Genomic DNA, 26634 nt, shown 5'->3' on the forward strand with positions numbered 1-26634 from the left:
TACAGACTTGACGGAACCGACCTGTTGTATTGTGTATAGTTCTTCATCAGACTTTTCTGTGGCCATCTGTATAGACTTGTTGTTTATTTCTTGTGTGTGAAATGATCCCACTTCTTGCAGTTAAACTGCTTCTTTCCCCATGATGGACAATCCTTCTTTCCCTTGGTGTGATGTCCTCTGCTGTATTCGTATTCTGCCCTTTATCTGTGATTGCTCTGCTCTTTTTGCCTGGAATGTTTCTCAGGATAATGTATCTCCTGGTCTGCTCTGCCATGCATATGCTCTACCTGATATTTTACAAGCTGCACATTTCTACACGTTTATCGCTTTCCTGAGCATAAATTTCCCCTATTTCAGTAGACATTCTCTCACTGAGGGGTCTCGTAGGCCTAAGAATATTCTATCTTTAATCAGATAATCTTTTAGTTGTTCGAATTCACACGATTCTGCGAGCTATGTTACTACACTCACATACTGTTCAATGGGTTCTTTACCCCCTTGAGCTTTAGTGTTGAATATATAGCAGTCATAAATTACATTCACTCGAGGCTGAAAGCGTTCATTCAAGGCTTTCAAAATCTCTGCTGTTTTCTTTGTTCATCAGTTAGATTTAGGGTGGTATACAATTTGTAGCAGTCCCTCCACAGCAGTGTTAAAAGTGTGGCTACTCTTATCGGTTCCAGCTTGTTAATTAAATCTGTTGCCAGTTTGTACTTTTGACATTGCAAGTGGAGAAACTGCCAGTTCTGCTACAACGTCTTTCATTTTGACAGGAGCCAGGAGGGGGGAGTTTATTGCCATGTTCACTTGCCCAGTGTTTTATTTGCAGCTTTACCTTTGGTTTGTATTTGTCATCTTTTTAGCAGATTTGAACAGAGCTGTGTCTTCAGTGATGTTAATGCCATTGAACATCAAGGGGTGATGGTTGGATTCTCTCTTGTTGGAGGTGGTCATTGCCTGACACTTGTGTGGCATGAATGTTATTTGACACTTGTCAGCCCAAGCCTGAATATTATCCAGATCTTGCTGCATTTGGACATGGACTGCTTCAGTATCTGAGAAGTTGCAAATGGTGCTGAACATTGTGCAATCATCAGCGAACATCCCCACTTCTGACCTTATGATGGAAGGAAGGTCATTGATGAAGCAGCTGAAGGTGGTTGGGCCGAGGACACTACCCTGAAGAACTCCTGCAGTGATGTCCTGGAGCTGAGATGACTGACCTCCAACAACCACAACCATCTTCCTTTGTGCTTGGTATGGGTCCAGCCAGTGGAGTTTTCCCCCTGATTCCCATTGACTCCTGTTTTGCTGGGGCTCCTTGATGCTACACTCTGTCAAATGCTGCCTTGATGCCAAGGGCAGTCACTCTCACCTCACCTTGGGAGTTCAGCTCTTTTGTCCATATTGAGGATCCCTTATACCTTACAAACTATATCTTTTTTCTTCTCCCACTTTAATTTCAGCCTGAAATGTGCATTGGTTTTATATTGCTGCAAACACTCCCAGCTGAAACAGAATAGATTTCAATCCTGTTGACAGGATTTAGACCCAAAGTTTAGATTGCCAAAGTACAGGAATTAGTCTTTCATGACTCTGACAGAATTTTTTTGTTGTAACATTTTTTAATTGATAAAGAGGGATCCTGAAGTAGAAAAGAAGTAGATCTGACAAGATTTTCAGAGTTGGTATATTGAGAAAAGAATCAGAACCAGACCCAATCTCTGAAAATTCAATGACATTACCCTCAAATTATCAAATTCTATGTTAACAATAACATACAGCTATCGTAAGGAGATACTTGTCTAGACTGACCTGGAGTGACTGTCCAGCCAATATCATAACAAATACTTTCAAATGAACAGACAAATTCCCTAAAATAAATGTTCCACATTTAATATTTTTGATTACGTTCTATACATTGTAAATAGTCAAAATGCCAAAAAAAATTTATAAGTTCAAAAAGTGGTCTCAGAATTTTAGTATTGAATAAAATATATCAACATTTAGCACAACAAAAATATTTTCCAATAAAAGAAAAACTGACAATTTCTGTAACAGTAGAAAGTAATTATTCTCTATCAACTGAAAGCTCTGTTTTGTCTGAGCCTGAATACTGTATAAAACAAATTATATAATAAAACCAGTCCAAAAAAACTAGAGTATGTGGTTATTAGCATTACTTCAAACAATTTAGTTGCATATATAGATATATTATAAATATATTACAGCTTTTGAAGCCATGTATATTCAAGATGAAATTATTTGTTATATATATCTGCTTAGGCTGTGTCCACATTGAAACACCATTAACACAGAATGTCCTTTTGGCTATTTAAAATCTGCCATCACTTTATATAAAGTGAAGTAACTCCCTATTAAATATTTATATAAAATGAACACATTTAGTAAACGAGCACTGCACTTTGCGAGAGTATTCAAATGTTTCATTATTTCCAGGATACCTCTGATGGGCTGCAGTCTCACTCCCTATTTCTTTATTATTTAACATGATTGTGTTTGATTCAACACATTTTGTTGGGAAGCTGAGTCACTGACATTTGGAGGCATCTGAATTTATAATTTATTAAATTGATTTTTCAGCATCAAATAAAGGCAACATGAAACTATTTAGAATGAACCCTCTTGGGATGTGTTTAGTAACAATCACTGCAACATTGCCTGATAGCATAACACTTGCCCAATATAATTTAAAGCGAGGTAGTACAAGGTTATGAAATCTTCTGTAGCACTAAACAACGTTTAGAAAAAAAAACATTTTGCAATTTTTTTTTCATTTTCATTTTTTCACATCATTCACAACATCGTAAGATAAAAAAAGTCACCATGTAAAATATTAGGTATAGATTTCAAAAATATGTAAGCCCATCAAGCTATCCAGAATTCCACATTAATTGAATGGGACCAGATAAATTCAAAGGAGCTAAAGGTCCCTCTTTTGCTCTTCATTCAGAAATCCAAGCACCAGGATTGTGGATGAAATGTGCAATTTTACTGCTACTTTTCTTTCTTCCCTTCTCTGCTAGATTTCAAAAAATCACTTCTTAGTAGTCGGTAAAAGAGCACAATATTCATCAGAGTCATGATGGCCATTCCCACGCTGCCGATGCTGTAGGTCACCAGAGGGATGTTGTCACGATTTAGGACCAACCAGCGTGTCATCCAGGCCAGCGTGCTGATGCGGAAGATGACGTAGGTTCCTAGGTTGATGATGCTGTTGATGCGGAAGCAAGTAGTTTTGCCCATATTGGCCATCAGAAGAATCTGCCTCAGGTGGAGGAAGATCGAGTTGATTTCCACCAGTAAGGCTACAACCGCAAATCCAATGTAGCTGCAGAGGCTGACAGAAATTCCAAAACAAGTAATTACCTAGGGAAATAAACAACATTTTAGTGTTTCAGGAAACACAGAGATCAGAATTCTAGAAGACTTCAGAAAATCCAAGAGTACTGCCATTCAAATCAATGGGTTTCCTCACCACTCACTTAGTCATTTATGCATTTCTTCCTCATTTTTAATACATCAGAAAGATTAGATAAGCATCAGTTTTACAGTCTAGGAAGGTGCTGAAAGGGAAAGCAGTGAGATGCATAAATTATTTAAAAACATCTTATACATGAGGGAAACAAAAACAGAATTACCTGGAAAAACTCAGCAGGTCTGGCAGCATCGGCGGAGAAGAAAAGAGTTGACGTTTCGAGTCCTCATGACCCTTCGACAGAACTTGAGTTCGAGTCGAACTCAAGTTCTGTCGAAGGGTCATGAGGACTCGAAACGTCAACTCTTTTCTTCACCGCCGATGCTGCCAGACCTGCTGAGTTTTTCCAGGTAATTCTGTTTTTGTTTTGGATTTCCAGCATCCTCAGTTTCTTTGTTTTTATACATGAGGGACTTTGAATTAAGCTGTGAATGCAGGATCACTGGACTAAACTGGGTTAATGAGAAATAGAGATTTAAAACAGAGATTTAAAGCAGAAATGAGGAAAAAAAATTCTTGAAATAATTGATTGGGCAGGTTAGTAATCAAACTCATTGATGTTGTGCAAAAGGCCAAATGTTACAGTGGGAGAGTACCACAGACACAAGCTATATGGGAGCCAGGAAAGGGAAATTGTGTTTGACATATGTATTTGAGTTCTTTGAGGATATAACAAGTAGAGTGGTTAAAGGGGAACCAGTTGATGTAATACATTTTGAATTGCCAGAAAGCATTCAATAATGTGCCACATGAAAGGTTACTGCACACAATCAGAGCTCATGACGTCAGGGGTACTATAGTAGCCTGGCTAAATAATTAGCTAATTTATCGGAAATAGAGTCAGTATAAATGCTTCATTTGTTGCTTGGCAAACTCTTACCAGGGTGGTGCCACAGGGATTATTACTGGAGGCTCAACCATTTACAACCCATATTAATGACACGGATGAATGTATTGCACTTACTGATAATGCACAGATAGGCAGGTAATCAAGTTGTGAGGAGGATACAAAGGAAATAGATAAGCGAATGGGCAAAACAAGTGGTAGATGGGCAGATGAAGCACAAGGTGACAAAACAAGAAGTTGTCCACTTTGATGGGAAGAATAGAAAGGCAGAATATTATTGAAAAAGAGAGACTGCAGAATGCTGTGGTATAGAGGGTTCTGGTGTTCTCGTACATGAACCACAAAAAGTTAGCGTACAGTTACAGCAAGTAATTAGGAAGGCAAATGGAATGTTGGTCTTTATTGCAAGTGGAATGGAATATAAAAATAGGGAAGTCTTGTTACAACCGCACAGGGCATTGCTGTGACCATAACTGGAATACTGCATAGTGTCGGTCTCCTTATTTAAAGAGGGATATACTTGCACTGGAGGCAAGTTAGAGAAGGTTCACTAGGTTAATTCATGGAATGAAGGGGTTTTCTTATGAGGAAAGGTTAAGCAGGTTGGGCCTATACTCATTGGAGTTTAGAAGAATGAGAGGTGAACTTAGTGAAGCATGTAAGATTCTGAGGAGGCTTGACAGGGTAGATGCTGGGAAGATGTTTCCCCTTGTGGAGAAATCTAGAACTGGGGGCACAGTTTCAGAATAAGGGGTCTCCCATTTATGACGGCAATGACGAGGAATTTCTTCTCCGAGAGTCATTAGGTAAGGTAATTTGTCTTACTCTGTTATAGAGAGACCAGTGAATATATAGTTTCAGGGACACCACTCCACATTAAGCAAGGCAAAGAGACAGGCCTCAGTGGACTAACACAGCTGGTAGGGAGATTGTGTGTTACTCTACACCTCAGTCTAGCCATCTAGCTAGCCAACCCCCATAACAGGGGTGTTGATCTTTGGAATTCATGACCTCAGAAAGCAGTGGAGGCTGGTTTGCTGAAGCTATTTAAGGTTGATAGATTTTTGACGTACAAGGGAATCAAGGGTAATGGGGAGCAGACAGGAAAGTGAAGTTTAAGCCACAATCAGATCAGCCATGATCTTACGTGGAGCAGGTTTGAGGGGTCGAACGTCCTGCTCCTGTTCCTGCTCCTATTTCTTCGGTTCTTACTATGATGGGCCGAATAGGTTTTTAACTTTTCTGATGTTAGTTAATTAGCAATATAACAAGTGAAGATTAATAAAAGGACCAACAATGCTAGAAATCAAACAGTAAATGCCAGAAAGACATAGTTCAGTCAGGCCCCAAAGGCGGCAGACTAACAATCGCTTGGAAATCTTCAGCCTAAAATTTAAACAACTTTTCTCTTTCAGATTTCCATTTTAAAAAAAATTCCAACTCTTTATTGTTTTAATGTAATTTGCATCATACTTATTCCCTCATGTGCAACCTAGTCACGCAGATATTTAAAACATTCTTGCTTGTCTAACAGACTCAGCTGCTGAATTGTAAAAAATAAAAAGATTAAAAAATGGTAAAAAAAAACTAGAACCCGAGGGCACAGCCTCAGAGTAAAGGGAAGACCTTTTAGAACAGAGATGAGGAGAAACTTCTTTAGCCAGAGAGTGGTGAATCAATGGAATTCATTGCCACAGAAGGCTGTGGAGGCCAGGTCATTGAGTATATTTAAGACTGAGATAGATAGGTTCTTCATTGGGAAGGGGATCAAAGGTTACGGGGAGAAGGTGGGAGAATGGGGTTGAGAAACTTATCAGCCATGATTGAATGGCGGAGCAGACTCAATGGGCCGAATGGCCTAATTTCTGCTCCTATGTCTTATGGTCTTATGGTCTAATAATGCTGCTGCACTCAATTAATTACAATTTTACATTGGATCTCAGGGTATTTACTGTGGATTAACCATTATCCTCTGAACAGTCCACAGCTCCTCCTTGCAGCAGCTGTACAATACCTTGCAGCAGCTGTACAATACCTTGCAGCAGCTGTACAATACCATGCAGCAGCTGTACAATACCTTGCAGCAGCTGTACAATACCTTGCAGCAGCTGTACAATACCTTGCAGCAGCTGTACAATACCATGCAGCAGCTGTACAATACCTTGCAGCAGCTGTACAATACCTTGCAGCAGCTATACAATACCTTGCAGCAGCTGTACAATACCTTGCAGCAGCTGTACAATACCATGCAGCAGCTGTACAATACCTTGCAGCAGCTGTACAATACCATGCAACAGCTGTACAATACCTTGCAGCAGCTGTACAATACCATTAATTGTTAGTTTGCACCAACAGTGTGTTATGCATGATAAATAAAATTGGTAATTTTAAATGGTTGCACAGCACTGTGGCATAACACCAATGGGTTAACAACTCCCATGTTATTAATAAGAAAGTAATGGCTGAATCATGGGATTAAGCAGCTAGTCTACATTATTGTAGACGAGAAACTAAAACTCATTCACTTTTTAAAAGCATTTCAATTAAGTTTTAAAACACACGCCCATCATAATTTAATTGCTTAATAAACTTTGTAGAATGTGAATGAGTTGAAGGAATTATTTTATTCATCCATTAATAACAGGAGTTAGCATTACACACTGGGAGCATTCTCAACAATGAGGCTGTCATTTTACTGCACACATCCAGACGCAGGTACCACTAACTCAGAGGAGGAAAGGGTACTGAAGAAGGGAAGAAATGAGGGAAGATTAGTCTGGCTTCGCGCCCATGTGCAGTGGATCACCTGGGCAAGGTAAATATCAGAAAACTGGATAGGTCAGAACAGGTGTCTATAAAGAAACCTGTCCAATGTTTCCAGTCATTTCCTTCCTTATGGGCAGGATATTGAGGTTGGCGAGCAGGGGTCAGGGTATGCTTGCTGATGCGTAAAATGACGCGGGATGATGTTGAGTGGAACGCCTGATGCCACCCCACGTCATTTCAATTTGCAGGTCGGCTGGGGTGCTGCTGAATCAGCTGTGTGCCCGCTGACCTGTCAACAGCCAATTGAGGCCATTTAAAAACTAATTGAACTAGTCAATGGACCTGCCCGTCCAACATTAAGGTTGTCGGGTAGGCCAGGAGGAGGTTTCATGTCGGTTTTAAAAAATTTAGTAAAAGTTTGAATGAAATTGATGGACATGTCGTAACTCATGTGGACAGTGCTACATGAGGGGACAGGTCAGGGAATTTTTAATTTTGTGCATTGGCCATTTTTGAATTTGGCGCCGATCTCCCTGAGGCAGCACTTAGCCTCAGGGAGATAAGGACGCTCTTTCATGCGCATGTGCATAAGAGCGTGCTCCCGGCTGAGGGATTACCGCCCCACCCACACAGGGAACGCATAGCGCTTCCTGGCGGACGTTACACAGGGCGGGCCTTAATTGGCCCTCCCACGTAAAATGGCGGCATGCCCCCAATCGGGGTACCGATTGGAGACGCACCTGCCCGTACCCACTCCTGCACTCCTCCCACCCCCCTGACGGGGGGAAAATTCTTCCCTATGTTTTGGAAAGAATGAATGCACAGACCCTTTGGAACTAGTTTCTGAGGTTATAATGGACAAAGACATTGACCTCAGAACAAATGACCTTGTTTTGTGCAGTTTTTATTTTGCTGCTGATGTTCAACTTCAAGCAGTGAAGAGAGACAGTCGCCTGAGGCAGGGAATGGGAGTTGGGAAAATTCCTGGCTGGGCTTTCCCGCCTTGGGAGAAAGTGCCTGAAAAGGTGGGATCTTCATTGCCGGGGGGGGGAGGGCAGCTTTGTGCTGGAGTTGGGCCAGACAACCTGGGAAAAGATTTGGAGGCAGACACAGGGGCTGCTGAGTGAGGAGGCGGCCTGTTTAAAAGGCCCTCCCTCCTCGGTGAAGTGGGACTTCATCCCTGGTAAGATAAAAATGCAAAGACCCTCCAGCCCTCACCCTCCAAATATTCCCCGTGCCCCATCCAGGCCACTCATCCCTATGGTCCCTCATGCCCCCTATGCCAAGCTCTGCCATTCCATCCACCCTCTTTGGTCCCTCATAACCCCATACCCTCCATGCCCGTTGACCCATGAAACACAATATAGAGCCAATGAACCCTATAGTGACACTACGGATGTGTAAAAAAAACTTCAAAAAAGTAAGTTATTCATAGCTTTCTCCTACGCTAAAAATGTCATTTCACTTAGAAAGCAATAAAGTGTCAATCACCCAGACACTTTAAAGTATCAATAACAAAAGCTACAGGCCCTTGAAACTGCTTAACCTTGTGTAAATAAATATTGTGAAATTTTCAGCAGACTCTGAGCTGTCAATCAATGATTTCCCTGGGGTGCAGGTGTTTCAACAAGAGTAATAGTTGTTTGGACTCTCAGCCAAGCCATTTTATGTTTGGGGGTGGGTGCTTGGGCAGAGCTTGACATAGGGGGCATGAGGGCCCACGGAAGTCATTGGAAGGGCAGAGCTTGGCATAGGGGAATATGGGGTGGGTGGAAGGGCATAGCTTGACATGAGGAGTATGTGGAGGACCTTTTGAACTTACTTTTTAAAAGGTACCTCATGCAGACTAGGGCTCACAACTCCTGAGTGGCCATGAACCATGAGCCTCTAAAAACCTAGCCTGACCCCATCAAACTTGTGGAGCAGGATACACCGTACCCACATTCGAGCAGGTCAAGTCAGGAGTGCTGGGTGCAGGCTTTTGACAGCTCACACCCTTAAAAGGCACTCTGAAAATCAGACAGCCTGGGAATGGGGTCGGGAATTCCAGAATCAGGACCTGCCCACCATTTTTAAAGAGCTCCTGAGTCATGCTGACTCAGCAAAAATCCAGGCCAGTGTTTCACACCAGCAGGCTTTCTGATCTGAAGAAGATTTAGCCAAGGGCTGTATGTGTTAGGCATCATTGAAGGGGGACTAAGAGGCTGATTTATGCCCCAGAAGCTTTGGGCCATATATAAATTATACCAGCAAATATTAAGATAAGCCTAGGTCTTTGGAAATTGCCAGTGATTGTTCAGTAATGAAGATGTTACCCTCAAAATTACTGAATTGGAAAGATGAACCCAGGAATAATCATATCCTATATCTCAACACCCATCTTTTCCTTTGTGGTTTTGTTTTTACTGGGACTACCCTTTTCAGAATCTAGAAGGTAGCTATTCAGTGACCTCAACAATCATATCTTAAATATTCCATTATACATTAAGAGCACAGGGTAACAACTGAAAATAGCTCTTTAAACCAAACACTCTGAAACAAGTCTTACATCAGTCCCAGTACAAGTTTCTGTTGGGGGACAGTAGTCACACCATGTCCAAGATTATTGATTATAAAATGTCACACTCACGATTGTTAACTAAACTGAACACCAGGGGACAGCAGACAATGACTGTGCATCAAACATAACAGTCTGAATATAGAAGCTGCAAACGTGTAACATGAATAATTCAAAGGCTTAAAATCCAAATATTTCCATTTTTTACTTCCCCACTCTCAAGTGAGCCTTCCAATATTTTTGGTTGATAGCTTTTCCTACAAAAAGTGCTTAAGCACTAATAGTACCTATGCCCTCTTTTCAGCCATGACGTGCTATATTCACATTAGTAGTTGGCTTCAATTTTTCATCGCATAAATGCTCATTTTACTTACTGGTACCTTGTAACTGGGCACAAGGGATCAAGCAAGTGATACAGGCAGTGTTGTGACATTGCGCAGGAGCTTAAGACACGCCCACTCTGTCGGATGCTGATGATATTTCAAAATGGCGACCGGCCACACCCACACTGGTGGTTCCCTTTTATACTCAGCGTATGAGTTGACCCCCATTTTTAGAGAGGGTTTGAGGCTTCAAAGGTCGACTTCTACCTTGACCTCTACGGTAATTATTTTTTAAAAAAACCACAGCTCTGTAACTGCACAAACTGTTCTTATAGTCGAAGGTCTGAAAAGTGAAAACAACAATGGCCCGGATTTTGCATTAACAATAACAGAGAGGATATCAGTACTCATTGTTATCAGGCAGCAAATCAGGCAGCAACTTCTGAAGTCCGCATATGTGCAGTTAAACATGGAATTGCGGAGGTTACCATCCAATTGGCCCTGCTCCTCACAAGCTACGCTACACTGGTTTCTCAGCAAGAGATTCACATTGAAATTGATTCACAAGCATCAAGTTGCTGTACTTACCCAATAATCACGCCAGAAAAGGTTAGGGCTGATGTATTCAGGTGCAACTGAATGTTTAATGGCATGACAAGTCTTAATCACTACCAATTAACCTTTCTGGCTCTCATTTATAGACTCTCATTCCATCAGAATGCAATTATTGTTTTACATTTAAAAAAAAATGTTTTACTTTTTCTTTCTGCTTCTTACCTCTCCCAATTCCAACTGAAACTTCTCTGTACATGATTTTACAATGAAGTATATATTCAAATTTTTACTTCTTGACTTAAACTCTCACTGTTTCTCAACCAGCTCATGCATGTCCCAGATCCCCTGCAGAAGGTTCTGCACTGAAAATCATCTCTGAATACAAACTTGTCCGTCAGACACCTGTGTACAGTCTGTGAACCCCTGTGTACAGACACCTGTGTACAGTCTGTGAACCCCTGTGTACAGACACCTGTGTACAGTCTGTGAACCCCTGTGTACAGACACCTGTGTACAGTCTGTGAACACTATGCTGCAAACAGAACGATAGTGAGTGCTGTTCACTATTCTCACTATTATACTCACTATTAACAGTGTTTTATTTTACTTGTTTAACAATGACGAATACATGTTCTGCATGAGAATTTAATTTTCTTATTTTTCCACAACCTCTCTATCCATTTCTGAAAGAATTACATTAAAAAAATTGTCCTACCCGATTCGAGTGTTTTCAAATTTGCCAAGTCCTGTATTCTGAAGAATGGATATTTATATTGGGAGATGGCTAACTAAGATTTTCATTGCTATAACTACATAATGAAAATCAATGTTGATGCCTAAAATGTATTAGTTATTAAAACTTTAACAAGTTGCATTTAAATAGCACCTTTAAGATAACAAAATGTCTCAAGCTGCTCAAAAGGAATGTTATCAATACTAATTTGACACTGAGCCACAGGAGGAGATCTCAGGACAGAGCACACAAAGCCTGGTCAAAGAGGTAGGTTGTAAGGAGCATCTCAACAGGGAAACAAAAAGAGGGGGCGGGGTTGAGGAAAGGAACTCCAGAGCTTAAGGCCAAGCAGCTGAAAGCATGGCTGCCAGTGGTGCAGCGATTAAAATCAGGGATGTGCAAGAGGCCAGAATTAGAACAGTGCATAAATTGTAAAGTATTACTGCAAAAGACTACAATTGTATTTCAGGCCACTGTGCTATTAGGGCTGCGTGTGCAATGCTATTTCATTAAGATTTGGAGATTTAGTAACAGTATATCAGTCACAGCGTCACTCTCCTCCCAAAACTAAACAGCGTGGAGTAAAGGTGAATTACAATGAATTAAGGAGCAGCTTTCTCTGCCAGATCCTGCAAGAACATTTGTTTGTGGAACTTAAAAATCCTGCACCTCCAGCATGGATATTCTGCTTTAAGGAAGCGAGGGCCACAGCTTGGAGCACAAATCTGTGGCCCCACCTCCCACCATGCAGCTTCATGTACAGTGCCCTGCAGGGAACAGGACTCAGTTAAATAAAAACATCTCAAACATCTTTTTCTGACACATAAAAAAAAGGCTGTGGTTTTCCTGGATGTTCTGCCAGTCCATTACATCCAAAAAATAACTTTCCTTTTTAGGTAGCAGTAAAGTGAAGACCAAAAAATTCAAGAGTAACACAATTAACATGTTAAAAAAAAACCCAAAACAGAATCAAAAATACCTGGAAAAACTCAGCAGGTCTGGCAGCATCTGCAGAGAGGAGCACAGTTAACGTTTCGAGTCCGCAAGACTGTTCAACAGAACTAAGTAAAAATAGAAAAGAGGTGAAATATAAGCTGGTTCGGGGGGGTGGGGGGGTGGGGGTGGGTGGGGTGGTGGTGGGACAAGTAGAGCTGGATAGAGGCCCAGTGATAGGTGGAGATAACCAAAATATGTCACAGACAAAAGGACAAAGAGGTGTTGAAGGTGGTGATATTATCTAAGGAATGTGCTAATTAAGGGTAAAAGCAGGACAAGCAAGGTACAGATAGCCCTAGTGGGGGTGGGGTGGGGGGAAGGGATCAAAATAGGCTAAAAGGTAGAGATAAAACAATGGATGGAAATACATTTAAAAATAATGGAAATAGGTGGGAAAAGAAAAATCTATATAAATTATTGCAAAAAAAGGGGGGGGATAGGAAAGGGGGTGGGGATGGAGGAGAGAGTTCTTGATCTAAAATTGTTGAACTCAATATTCAGTCTGGAAGGCTGCAAAGTGCCTAGTCGGAAGATGAGGTGCTGATCCTCCAGTTTGCGTTGAGCTTTACTGGAACAATGCAGCAGGCCAAGGACAGACATGTGTGCATGAGTGCAGGGTGGAGTGTTGAAATGGCAAGCGACAGGGAGGTCTGGGTTATGCTTGCAGACAGACTGAAGGTGTTCCGCAAAGCGGTCACCCAGTCTGCGTTTGGTCTCTCCAATGTAGAGGAAACTGCATTGGGAGCAACAAATGCAGTAGAATAAATTGAGGGAAGTGCAAGTGAAATGATGCTTCACTTGAAAGGAGTGTTTGGGCCCTTTTGGGAAGTAAAGGGGCAGGTGTTGCACCTTCTGTGGTTGCATGGGAAGGTGCCGTGGGAGGGGGTTGAGCTGTAGGGGGTGATGGAGGAGTGGACCAGGGTGTCCCGGAGGGAACGCCAGGGGGGGTGAAGGGATAATATGTTTGGTGGTGGCATCTTGCTGGAGTTGGCGGAAATGGCAGAGGATGATCCTTTGAATGCGGAGGCTGGTGGGTTGATAAGTGAGGACAAGTGGGGCCCTATCATGGTTCTGGGAGGGAGAGGGGAGAGGAAGGTGTGAGGGTGGATGTGCGGGAGATTGGCCGGACACGGTTGAGGGCCCTGTCAACCACCGTGGGTGGAAAACCTCGGTTAAGGCAGAAGGAGGACATGTCAGAGGAACTGTTTTTGAAAGTGGCATCATCGGAACAGATGCGACGGAGGCGAAGGAACTGAGAGAATGGGATGGAGTCCTTACAGGAAGCAGGGTGTGAGGAGCTGTAGTTGAGGTAGCTGTGGGAGTTGGTAGGCTTGTAATGGATATTGGTGGACAGCTTATCACCAGAAATTGAGACTGATAGGCCAAGGAAGGGAAGTGTCAGTGATGGACCATGTGAAAATGATGGAGGGGTGGAGATTGGAAGCAAAATTAATAAATTTTTCCAGGTCCAAAAAAAACCCCTGTGGAGACAATTAACTTCTAGACTAAAAAAGAGCAGCAACAGCAATAAAAAATGGTTACAAAGAATGACAATTCTGGCTGTAAAGCACTTTGGGACATTCTGATGTTGTGAAAGGTGCTACATAAATGCAAACCTTTCTTCCCAAGATTCAGACTATTGTGCTAAATAGATCCAAGCCAGATAGTGAAGAACGCAACAGGACACAGATATTTTCTTTGCTTGTAGGTTTATTGAGAGGATGCAGCATTACAGATCTCTGTCTCCTACTTACTAATCCAATGTCCCAGTAGACTCTCCTTATATGTGATCTCAGTCGTAAATCAAACAGTGCCCATCACCAGCGTCTCTTTAACAACATAATCAGGCATTGTGTGAGGTTAGCAGTGAAAGACTTGCTTCATACAACATGGTTGGGCAAGAATTTTCCTTGGAAAATGTTTTAAAACCTTTGGGGGAAAAGTCTGTACATTTCACACATTTTGTGCACGCATTGTTCATAGCTATTTGGAAGGTTTGAGTATTCTCAATATAGGACAGTAAGAAATAAGGGTTTATATAAAGTAAATAGTGAAAATCGAAATCTTACAGAAGTTCTTGGAAAAATATTACAGTCAAGTAGGAGGCACCAAGTAATGTTGTGGTGTCTTTGGTATTGCTATCCTAGCTCATAGAAACAACAGGAAGTGCCAATCTTTTTGGCTCATCCAACATTGTAGGTACTTGTTAAAAAAACTATTATAGAGAAGCCAAGTTTCAGGCTAAGTCCTATAGTGAAAAACATCATTGAGATTGAAAAGCGTAGGACAGGAGCTTAGATACAGTAAATCAAGAGACGGCAAAGTCAAACATTGGAGACTGTAAGAGAAAGGAAAGACTGAAAGCCGGATTTGCACAGTTTGGAGGTACCAGAAAGAAGGATGGACTGCACAAGGACACAATCAATGTGTCTTGATTTCAACACGGTAAAGACTTGTGCATGGAAATTTACTAGTTGCACTAGCGTCACTGCATCTGAAGGCAAAGCCAATGTGATTATAGTATGGCTCTACTCATGATCTTTAATGGGCAGGAGACATCTTAATTGATCATGTGAATGTTACCACATGTTTTGCAAGACTCATGACAAGGTTATTCATTTCACTGTGTACAATGTAGTGCTGTTATTATACAATCAAGGACAGAACAATAAATGTCTGTTGTAAACTTTAGTACATAGTTTTCATAATGACAGTAACTGGATACAAATACAAATTCTCAATTATCTAGAATAATCCCTTGCATAATGTAAACATCTTCCTTACATTACTTAAAATTTTCATTAAAAAAAAATTCCTGGGGTGTGGGTGTCACTGGCTGGGCCAGCATTTATTGCCCATCTCTAATTGCCCTTGAGAAGATGGTGGTCAGTGGTCTTCTTTAACCGCTGCAGCCCATGTGGTGTAGGTACACCCACAATGTTGTTAGGGAGGGAGTTCCAGGATTTTGACCCAGCAACACTGAAGGAACAGTGATATAGTTCCAAGTAAGGATGGTGAATGGCGCGGAGGGGAAATTCCAGGTTGTGGTGTTTCCAAGTATCTACTGACCTTGTCCTTTTAGAGGTCGTGGGTTTAGAAGGTGTCTAAGGAGTCTTGGTGAGTTTGTGCTGCAGTGCATCTTATAGGTGGTACACATTGCTGCCACTGTGCGTCGGTGGTGGAGGGAGTGAATGTTTGTGGATGGGCTGCCAGTTGTCATGATAATGGAAGAAAAACACCAAATTGTGTCTGGAAATATTGGACTTTAAAAATAAGGCCTGAGTTTTTAAAAAATGCACACAAGCCACTGCTGGAATGCTGCAGAGTGACTCCCTAAAAGGTAATGGAACCCCACCCTGTTGCCAGACAAGGTACTCCTGAAGTCGTTTTTGTCCCTGCAACCACACCAACCCCCTCCACTTCTCTCTCTCTCCAACCACCCCCCCACCCGACACACACACCTTAAACCAGCTTATATTTCAACTCTTTCTTGGACTCGAACTCAAGTTCTGTTGAAGGGTCATGAGGACTCGAAACGTCAACTCTTTTCTTCTCCGCCGATGCTGCCAGACCTGCTGAGTTTTTCCAGGTAATTCTGTTTTTGTTTTTACTCCTAAAGTCATCTAGAATCTGATTGCTCCCTCTGCTAGAGACAATGGGAAATGATCATCGTCTCATCAAGAAATCCTGTGGGCAATGACAGGACCGATTTGTGAATTCACTTCCCACTTGGAATTTGCAAAGGAGGGGATAAAAGTGAGGTGAAAAGCTGCTCCGGGGTCTGTCTGTTGGTGGGTGTTCTGAGAGAGAGAGCAAGTGCTGGAAGTTTGACTCAAGTGACAGCCACACACAGCACCCTGCAAATCGCATTTTTGCAGGTATCCCGATCTCTCTCCCTCTCTACCGAATTCAATTCTTCTGGAATCTCGAAACTAACAATTCATCTACCGGAGTCAATTTTAATGGAATCTTAAATCGCAACGGTCTCAACTCTCAATCACCTACTCCCCACGAGTCAAGAACTGCTCCGTATACCTTCTTTTCACCTACTTCAAGCTAAATTCAAACTTTTAACCTGTATGACTGTATATGCATGTGTTTTATCCTTTTTTGCCTTTTGCAGTCAATAAACTTACTCTTACTGTTAACTCATGTAAGTCTTGACTGAATTGGCTCCTTCAAAACCAGAACAATTGGGTCTGGGAAAGAGGTATCTGCGAAAAGGACCCTTTTCAGATTAAATCTTGTTGCGACCAACAGAGGGTGCGTGGGGCACGGTGGGGGGGTGGGGGGGGGGGGGGGGGGCAGCGGCGGCAGTGGTGGTGGGGGTGAGGAGTTGCTGAATAAAGACAGGGAGCCAGTTCATCCCTCCTCACCCAGGGCATAACAATTTTGGGGTGTCCCAGCCAGACGGTGACAAATTGAGGGGTATCACCTAGATCAACAACTTTAGGGAACCTCATCTGGGAGTGGGTCATAACACAATCAAGTGGGGCTGCTTTGTCCTGGATGGTGTCGAGCTTCTTGAGCCTTGTTGGAGCTGCACTCATCCAGGCAAGTGGAGAGTATTCCATCACACTCCTGACTTGTGCCTTGTAGATGGTGGACAGGCTTTGGGGAGTCAGGAGGTGAGTTACTTGCCGTAGGATTCCCAGTCTTTGACCTGCTCCAGTAACCATAGTATTTACATGGCTAATCCAGTTCAGTTTCTGGTCAATATCCCAGGGCGTTGCTAGTGGGGAGATTCAGCGATGGTAATGTCATTGAATATCAAGGGGTGATGGTTAGCTTCTCTCTCATTGGGGACGATCATTGTCTGGCACTTACGTAGCGTGAATGTTACTTGCCACTTGTTAACCCAAGCCTAGATATTGTCCAGGTTTTGCTGCATTTGGACATGAACTGCTTCAGTATCTGAGGAGTTACAAATGGTGCTGAACATTGTGCAATCGTCAGTGAACATCCCCACTTCTGACCTTATGATGGAACGAAGGTGATTGATGAAGCAGCTGAAGATGGTTGGGCCTAGGACACTATCCTGAGGAACTCCTGCAGCGATGTCCTGGAACTGAGATGCTTGACCTCCAACAACCACAACCCTCTTCCTTTGTATTAGATATGACTCCAACCAATGGAGTGTTCCCCATTGACTCCAGTTTTGCTAGGGCTTCTTGATGCCACACACGGTCAAATGCTGCCTTGATGTCAAGGGCAGTCACTCTCACCTCATCTCTGGAGTTTAACTCTTTTGTCCATGTTTTGAACTAAGGCTGTAATGAGGTCAAGAGTTGAGTGATCCGGGCAGAACCCAAACTGAATGTCAGTGAACAGGTTATTGTTAAGCAAGTGCCGTTTGATAGCATTGTTGATGACCCCTTCCGTCACTTTACTGATGATTGAGAGTAATTGGCCGGGTTGGATTTGTCCTACTTTTTGTGTACAGGACATACCTGGACAATTTTCCACATAGCTGGGTAGATGCCAGTGTTGTAGCTGTACTGGAACAGCTTGGCTAGGGGCGTGGCAAGTTCTGGAACAAAAGTCTTCAATACTATTGCCGGAATATTGTCAGGACCCACAGCCTTTGCAGTGGCCAGTGCCTTCAGCCATTTCTTGATATTATGTGGAGTGAATCAAATTGGCTGAAGACTGGCATCTGTGATGCTGGGGACCTCCAGAGGAGGCCAAGATGGATCATCAACTCGGCACTTCTGGATGAAGATTGTTGCAAATGCTTCAGCCTTATCTTTTGCACTGATGTGCTAGGCCCGCTCATTATTGAGGATGGGGATATTTGCAGAGCCTCCTCCCCCAATGAGTTGTTTAATTGTCCACCACCATTCACGACTGGATGTGGCAGGACTGCAGAGCTTAGATCTGGTCTGTTGATTGTGGAAAAGTTCAGCTCTGTCCATCACTTGCTGCATATGCTGTTTGGCATGCAGATAGTCCTGTGTTATAGCTTCACCAGGTTGACACCTCATTTTTAGGTATGCCTGGTGCTGCTCCTGGCATGTTCTCCGGCACTCTTCATTGAACCAGGGCTGATCCCCTGGTTTGATGGTAATGGTAGAGTGGGGGATATGCCAGGCCATGAGGTTACAGATTGTGGTAGAGCACAATTCTGCTGCTGCTGATGGCCCACAGCACCTCATGGATGCCTAGTTTTGAGTTGTTAGATCAGTCCAACATCTATCCCATTTAGCATGGTGGTAATACCACACAACATGATGGAGGGTACCCTCAATGTGAAGATAGGACTTCATCTCCACAAGGGCTGTGCGGTGGTCAATCCTACTGATACTGTCATGGACAGATGCATCTGCGATCAAGAAAATGAGACTCAATTAAACATTCTTACAATTTTGCCAATTTTCCCTTTGACCCTCCTCATTGTGTTAATCTTGCGTATGGATTACAGAATGAAACTGGCTGAGATCAGCTATCAGCGCTGAACCTTAAAGAGGGATTGGCATACTAAATTAAATAGCAACATTAAAAAGTTCAACAAAAGCAATGTTGTTGGCAGCAGTGACATATTATACACACCAATTCACACACACACACACACACACACACACACACACAAACACACACATGCACAGCATTTGGTACAGTATGTATTATGCTTTGGCAAAAGCAAACAGGGAAAGAAACAACTTTGTGAACTTTGGCTTCTGTTTATACTCTGGGCCTATTGCTATTTGTCCCAGGGTGACTGATAGCTGTGGTCCTCCATCTCAGTGGAAATGCTGATATGTGTTTGTAAGTTGATTTGGCAGGACAGGCGTTACTGGCTCTACACAGACCATGCTGGCTGCCAGCAGGTAAAAGGAACATCTTAGAAGTTTGAAGATTCATTATAACTAATAATAGCTGAGAACTTTTGAGTGTAGTAGTCTTGTTCAGAGTTTTGAAAGAGTATTTATTTTTGGAATCTGAGCTGTTAAGCCACACCTTCTGACAGTTTGCAGTGTTGAAAGATATTTACAAGACTACCTGCAATGATTAATAACAATAAGAGTTCTATTTTCTGGTTACCTCAAATAGCTTTTAGTTATGAGCCTCAGCAATATCTCACTTTGGAATCAAAGGTTACCCTATCGCAGAAAATTATGCTTTCTTAATGATTTTGGCACTTTAAAATGAAAAGGTAAAACCTAGAGATTGTATTTAACACTCATTAGCTTTACCTTCCCTCCAGTATTTGAAGAAATTATACCATACTAAATCTTGTGATCTGGCTTTATTTGTAATGGTCTGGCAGCCAGCTAGCATTACGCAAACAAGCATTTTAAATATGCGTTGGCAACTACTACTGTGCCCAAGAAATTGGGTGTGTGCTATTGCACTAAATAGCAGGCAACACTGAATCACCTATTGCAAAAGGCATTGTGTGAGTTGCTATGTATAATTTGTATCTCAAGTGACATCCTCACATTCACAAATCAAGTGCTTAAAACCAGACTCCCCACCCATCCTTCAAATAACCACAGCTAATAGCATGATTCATAAATGGTCTATGCTGTGGATTTCCATTTTAAATTCCAAGCAGAACCTTTGGCAGATATGATTTAACAGCTGAATTTTAAAGTAAAAACAGCAGCAGCTAAACCTGACTGCCTAATGGGGTCATTCATAATTTACACTGCGAGTTCACTAAGTATTTTTAATGAGATTGTAATGTAGAAATAAAATTGCCATTAGTGATATTGCTCTGAAAAGAAACTGAGAAGAAACAGTGTGGATCTTATACTGTAAAATTATATACCTGATAAAAATGTAAATATATAGGGCAGACTGCCATAAGATCAGCAGAATTGGCTGAAACAGCATCTCAGAGTGGGGGATGTTAAACATGAGTGAGTTACCCTCAAAACCAGTTACATCCATGCTTGCCATGGTTTTTTACACTGGAGCTCACCTGAAGTTACCGGTCTGAATTTTTGGCTTGTTGGCCAAGTGTGATCAGCACTCTCCTAACAGTGATTTCACACTGGCTGGACAATGTGAAACGTTCAACGCAGCGAGGGGAGTGCAGAGGAGTGGAGGGGTGGGAGGATGGGCACGGGGAGGGGGCAGGCGCCGGGACAAATGAGGGTACAGGTGGGGGGTTTAAATGGAGCTCCCTGAAGGCTGACAATTGTTGTGCAATTGCCTCAGGGAGCTGCTGTGATTTTCCAGGGGTAAGGCTGCTTTTCTCAGATCTTGTGCTGTCCGTTGTGTCTGCAAAATGTCCTCCACACCTGGAAACCATGCCAGGCAGGATGGAAAGGGCTGGAACCAGCCAGCCCGCTTTTCTGATGAGTACCTGCAAGTTCTGGAGGCAGTCAGTGCCCAACGGGACATCTTGCTGCCACGTGATGGAAAGAGGTGACAGGTCAGGTTAGCAAACACGATGCAGTGCGAGGGAACTGGATCCAGTGTAAGAAGAGGTTCAATGGCTCTCTGCGCTCTGCCAGGCTGAGTACTGGTTCCAGTTGTAACTGTGGACAGATATGATTGTGGCTGGCATCACTTGTTGATGATCATGGGTGTGAAATCCTGAGCATAAATTAGCACATATTCCTGTGCCTTGAAAAGCTACCTACAATTATACCAGATGGCTGGATATATAGAAGGGTGAGCTCTGGCAATGTGATGGGCACCTGAAACTGCATCTTTGGTGTGGGAGGCTGGTACATTCTGGCATGTAGAGGGGTTCTTATGAATGGACTTTTGTCCTTGCAGAAGAAGGGGAGTCACAATGTCCAGGAGTGAGGACACACGGGTGGTGCTGTCTTGAGTCTCTGATCTTAAGTCAGGAGGCAGAGCAGATACTTGAGATGCCATGTGAACATGGAGCTAGGTCCACTGGTCACAGAGAGGCAGAGGTCTTGGAGGAGGGTAAGAGTCCAGTGGACAGGGAGGAGATTGGGGGACGGTATGAGAGATGAAAGGCAGCAGCTGTAAGACTGACATGTGAAATCCACTAATCCCCATTGCTCATCCATTCAGAAGTCTTTGCTCAACCAGATGTCCATCAGAGAAGCAACCAGACCGCGTGCACTTTGAGTTTGTAATGTTGGTTGAGACTTACATTTTTTTTCCCTCCCTCAGATGGAACATCCTCTAGACCCAAGAGGACACTGAGGACTCTCCCTTAACACCAGAGGATGACCTACAGTCAGATGCATCTGCATCACATTCTCTGCACCAGGCACCAGTGCAGATACAGGCACATCAGTGGGCAGACGTGTTTTGGAGCAGATGGCAGTGCCCACTGGGGAAGGTATGTCACACTCACTTGCGGGGTTGGCGGAGGCTGAGTGTCCCCAGGGCACCAGCAGTCGGAGGATTGTTGGAGGCCTGGACAATGCTGAGTCCAAGGCAGGTGACGAGCCTCTGGAGTCGTCTATTAGGGTGGCAAATGCTGGATGTCAAGTGAAGATCTGGCAGAGATCCCCGAGGGTCTCTGTCCATATGGAGCTTGAGCATTGTGTTGGCCCAGAGCTCTGAATGCACAGCCTCCTCCATAGAGAGAGTGGTAACTCTCAGGCAGAGGCAGCTTCAGGAACTTAGGGGTTTCCAGGGTTGTGATCAGACCTGCAAGCCCACACACTGGGAGTGACCAGATGGGTGAAGCACCTAGTGACTCTGCTTGTATCCCATCCATCTCTGGTGCACAGGGGGGTTAAAGCAAACCTCATGTTGGTGGACGACCTGCAGCTCCATGCGTCAGGGGGCTCCTCTCAGGGTATTCCTGATAATGGCAGCAGCTCCTCCACCCCTCTGCTAGTGACTGTTGCATCTGAGGGTATCATGACGACAGAGGAGTGACCAGACATGGCACTGGGCTCTCCTGCCCAGTCGGGGCCCACACAGGCCCTGGTGATCAGGGGATGCCCATCAAAGTCATCAAGGCCAATGGGGCACCAGAGTCAGCAGCTCACCTCCAATGCAGCTGCCGGTGAGGGGGAAGCACCAAAGCGTAGCACTCGTAAGTGGAAATTTAAGTCGTTATGATCACGTAAGGGGTCTCATGGATGAATCATTTTCATTGACCAGTGTGTAATGGTGTATGTATATCTCACACTTCACTATTCAAATGTGAGGCAATGGCTTTAGTGTGTTTCATGCAATTGTTAGGGATGAGGCCTTGGAGTCGTGTGTTATACATAGGCTGGGCTGCACAGTTTAGTTCAGAGGTAGGGACATGGGTGGAGGGTGACAGGAGTGCCTCATCAGCACCAGTCAGTAAGGTGGCATTCCCCTTGCCATCACCTGGACTCCTTGGTATGCAGTCTGAACTGAAATTCCTCTGAATCAATCCTCCCTGCCTCCCATATGCATCCTCAATTCGGGATCTTGCTCCTCACCCTGGGGCTGATCAGGCTCCACCTCGGACTCACCACTTAAATCGTCCTCTGAGGCCTCTGGAACAGCATCAATGTCTTCATCCTCCACAGGGTCCCCCCCTTGAGAGCCAGGCTGTGTAGGGTGCAGCAGACTATTACAATATGGGAAACGTGTTCCAGAGGATATTGGTGTGATCCCCCCGACCAGGCCAGGCAGCGAAACCTCAACTTGAGCAGGCCTATTTTCCTCTCAATTATTGTCCTTGTGGTGGAATGACTGGTTGCAGCTCTCCTCAGCTGGAGTCCTGGGGTATCTCAGCTGCATCACCAGCCACCTTTTCAGTGGGTAGCCTTTGTCCCCCAGTAGCCAATCATCCAACTATGCTGGTGCAATGAGCAGCCTTGACACCTGGGAGTAACACAGAATGTAGGCATTGTGGCAGCTTTCTCGATACCTGACACAAACCTGCAATAGCTCACTCTTGTGGTCACACATAATCTGCATGACAAAGGAGCCCGGCTCCACAACTGGCACCTTTATGGGCACATGTGTGCAGTCAATGGCTCCCTGGATTCTGGGAAATCCTGCTATTGCAACAAATCCTCTGGCTCGCTCTGCCTGGTGGGCCTAGTTTGTCCTGAAGTGAATGAAGGTGTTGATACTTCACAACAGGGCACCCGGAACCAACTTGAGGCAACTGTGTGCAGATTTCAAAACTCCGCAGAGATCTCCAACTGACTCTTGGAACGACCCTGAGGTATAAAAGTTCAGGGCCCCTATCACCTTCAGATCCACTGGCATAACATGGCCACCTACAAACATTGAGGCTATTTTGGGGGGTTCATGTCACAGGGAGAAGTGATAGTGTCCCTGAAGAGGCAGAGCCTTCTTCGGCACTGACCTTCTGTCATGTCCAAGTAGCATGATCGCTGGCTGTACACTCTGCCTGCTGGGTATTGGCGTCTTCTCTGGACCCTTCGAATCCTGCAGGCCCATCACCCCTCTCAGTCCAGGGGGCCGACCCTGGGTCGGTGCCTGTGGGCAACATACCTCCTCCCTCTTCAGGCCCTCTCCTCTTCTTCTGAGGAGCTCCCCCAAGCTGAGTACACAATCCCCCTGGATGTCCAGATGGTTGCACTTCAGGGCTCTTTCTGCTGAAAGCCTCTGCAAATGTTTAGCAATCCAAGAATCATCCAGATCTACCAACAAATGCCAGAACTGATCTCTAATCTAACAACAAACAACTCTTAGCAAAACTCCTCTAGCTCCTCACCTTACCAACACCTCCTGGGCCTCTTATCCCATTCTGCAAGTAGAATAAATGAAAACAGTGAAGGCTGCCTGGCCGATTGACTCGTGCGCTGAGTGTAAAAGCACACGGGCCACTCCAAATCACTCAATTGGGGATTTGATGCGTTTAATTGACCCTTTAACTGTCAGTGGGAGGAGGTTCCAGAGACAGGGAGGGGTGTAAGGGCTGGAGGAGGTTCCAGAGATAGGGAGGCGTGTAGGGGCTGGAGGAGGTTACAGAGATAGGGAGGGGTGTAGGGGCTGGAGGAGGTTCCAGAGATAGGGAGGGGTGTAGGGGCTGGAGGAGGTTCCAGAGATAGGGAGGGGTGTAGGGGCTGGAAGAGATTACAGACATAGGGAGGGGTGTAGGGGCTGGAGGAGGTTACAGAGATAGGGAGGGGTGTAGGGGCTGGAGGAATTTACAGAGATAGGGAGGGGTGTAGGTGCTGGAGGAGGTTACGGAGATAGCGAGGGTGTAGCTGCTGGAGGAGGTTACAGAGTTAGGGAGGGGTGTAGGGGCTGGTGGAGTTTACAGAGATAGGGGGCGGTGTAGGGGCTGGTGGAGGTTACAGAGATAATGAGGGGTGCAGGGGCTGGAGGAGGTTACAGAGATAGGGAGGGGTGTAGGGGCTGGGGGAGGTTACAGAGAAAGGGAGGGGTATAGGGGCTAGAGGAGGTTACAGAGATAGGGAGGGTTGTAGGGGCTGGAGGAGGGTACAGAGATAGGGAGGGGTGTAGGTGCTGGGGGAGGTTACAGAGATAGGGAGGGGTGTAGGGGCTGGAGGAGGTTACAGAGATAGGGAGAGGTATAGGGACTGGTGGAGGTTACAGAGATAGGGAGGGGTGTAGGGGCTGGAGGAGGTTACAGAGATAGGGAAGGGTGTAGGGGCTGGAAGAGGTTCCAGAGATAGGGAGAGGTGTAGGGGCTGGAGGAGGTTACAGAGATAGGGAGGAGTGTAGGGGCTGGAGGAGGTTACAGAGATAGGGAGGGACGTAGGGGCCGGTGGAGGTTACAGAGATAGGGAGAGGTGTAGGGGCTGGAGGAGGTTACAGAGATAGGGAGGGATGTTGGGGCTGGTGGAGGTTACAGAGATAGGGAGAGGTGTAGGTGCTGGAGCAGGTTACAGAGATAGGGAGGGGTGTAGGGGCTGGAGGAGGTTACAGAGATAGGGAAGGGTGTAGGGGCTGGAGGAGGTTACAGAGATAGGGAGGGTTGTAAGGGCTGCAGGAGGTTACAGAGATAGGGAGGGTTGTAGGGGCTGGAGGAGGTTACAGAGATAGGGAGAGGTGTAGGGGCTGGAGGAGGTTACAGAGATAGGGAGAGGTGTAGGGGCTGGAGGAGGTTACAGAGATAGGGAGGGATGTTGGGGCTGGTGGAGGTTACAGAGATAGGGAGGGGGCGTAGGGGCCGGTGGAGGTTACAAAGATAGGGAGAGGTGTAGGGGCTGGAGGAGGTTACAGAGATAGGGAGAGGTGTAGGGGCTGGAGGAGGTTACAGAGATAGGGAAGGGTGTAGGGGCTGGAATAGGTTACAGACCGTTCGAAGTGTTTTCAGGGTTGCAGCATAACTGAGACTGGCTGCCAGGGACCTGGATTGACCGTTAGGAATGGAGTCACTGCTGGAGGTTGTCCGACAACCTGGAATGATTCAGCAGCCACGGGGTTTGTACAGTGAGCTCCTCTGTCAAGGCAGAGATAGGTCGAGCTACTACCAGACTAATACTCTCAATTCATCAGAGCTTATCTTTATCGTTATTCTTTCATGGGATGTGGGCGTCGCTGACAAGGCCAGAATTTTGTTGCCTGCCCCAACTGAACTAGCCATTGTCAGAGGGGCAGTTAAGAGTCAACCGCATTGCTGTGGGTCTGGAGTCACATGTAGGTCAGACCGGGTAAGGACAGCAGATTTCCTTCCCTAAAGAGCATTAGTGAACCAGGTGGGTTGTTACAACGTTGGTTTCACGGTCATCATGACTGAGACTTGCTTCGCGTTCCAGAATTTTTATTTGAATGTAAAGCTCACCAGCTGCCCGGGGTGGGATTTGAACCCGTGTCCCCCCCACAGAGCATCAGCCCGGGGCCTCTGGATGACTTGTCCAGGGGTGTTACCACTTTGCCACCATCTCCCCCTTAACAACCATTTCAGAGGAAAGAAATAGCCCGTTTCTGTAGTGTTTTTGGCTAAGCTAAGTTGCAGGGTGGTGTGCACGTGTGGGATTGCAGTGGGAATTTCGACATTTCAATCAGGTGATTGCATGGAGCCCACAGAACAGAAACAGACCATTGGTCGGAAGAATAAAAAGGCGATTTATTATTTAAATGGAGAGAAACTTCAGAATGCTTCATTGCAGAGGGATCTGGGTGTCCTCGTGCATGAATCGCTGAAAGCTAGTATGCAGGTACAGCAGGTAATAAGGAAGGCAAATGGAATTTTGGCATTTATTGCTAAAGGATATGAATATAAAAATAGGGAAGTGTTGTTGTAACTGTACAAGGCATTGGTGAGGCCACACCTGGAGTACTGTGCACAGTTTTGGTTCCCTTACTTGAGGAAGGATGTAGTTGCATTGGAGGCGTTCAGAGGAGGTTCGCTAGATTGATTCCAGAGATGCGGCGCTTGTCCTATAAGGAGAGATTGAGCAGTTTAGGCCTTTACTCACTAGAGTTTAGGAGGATGAGAGGAGATCTAATTGAAGTATATAAGATGCTAACGTATACGTGGAGCTGATG

General features: G+C 44.6%; 1 protein-coding gene across 1 annotated transcript in view; it reads right to left on the reverse strand.

The window, feature by feature from the left end:
- Nucleotides 1–1880: 1880 nt before the first annotated feature.
- The window catches only part of tlcd2 (TLC domain containing 2), a 93953-nt gene continuing 69199 nt past the window's right edge, over nucleotides 1881–26634 (reverse strand). The window contains exon 4 of the mRNA XM_041198394.1: nucleotides 1881–3390. Within this exon, the coding sequence (XP_041054328.1) occupies nucleotides 3019–3390 (372 nt within the window). The 3' untranslated portion in view covers nucleotides 1881–3018. The remainder of the gene's footprint in view (nucleotides 3391–26634) is intronic.

This window comes from Carcharodon carcharias, chromosome 10 (assembly GCF_017639515.1).
Source record: "Carcharodon carcharias isolate sCarCar2 chromosome 10, sCarCar2.pri, whole genome shotgun sequence".
NCBI classification, from domain to species: Eukaryota; Metazoa; Chordata; class Chondrichthyes; order Lamniformes; family Lamnidae; genus Carcharodon; species Carcharodon carcharias.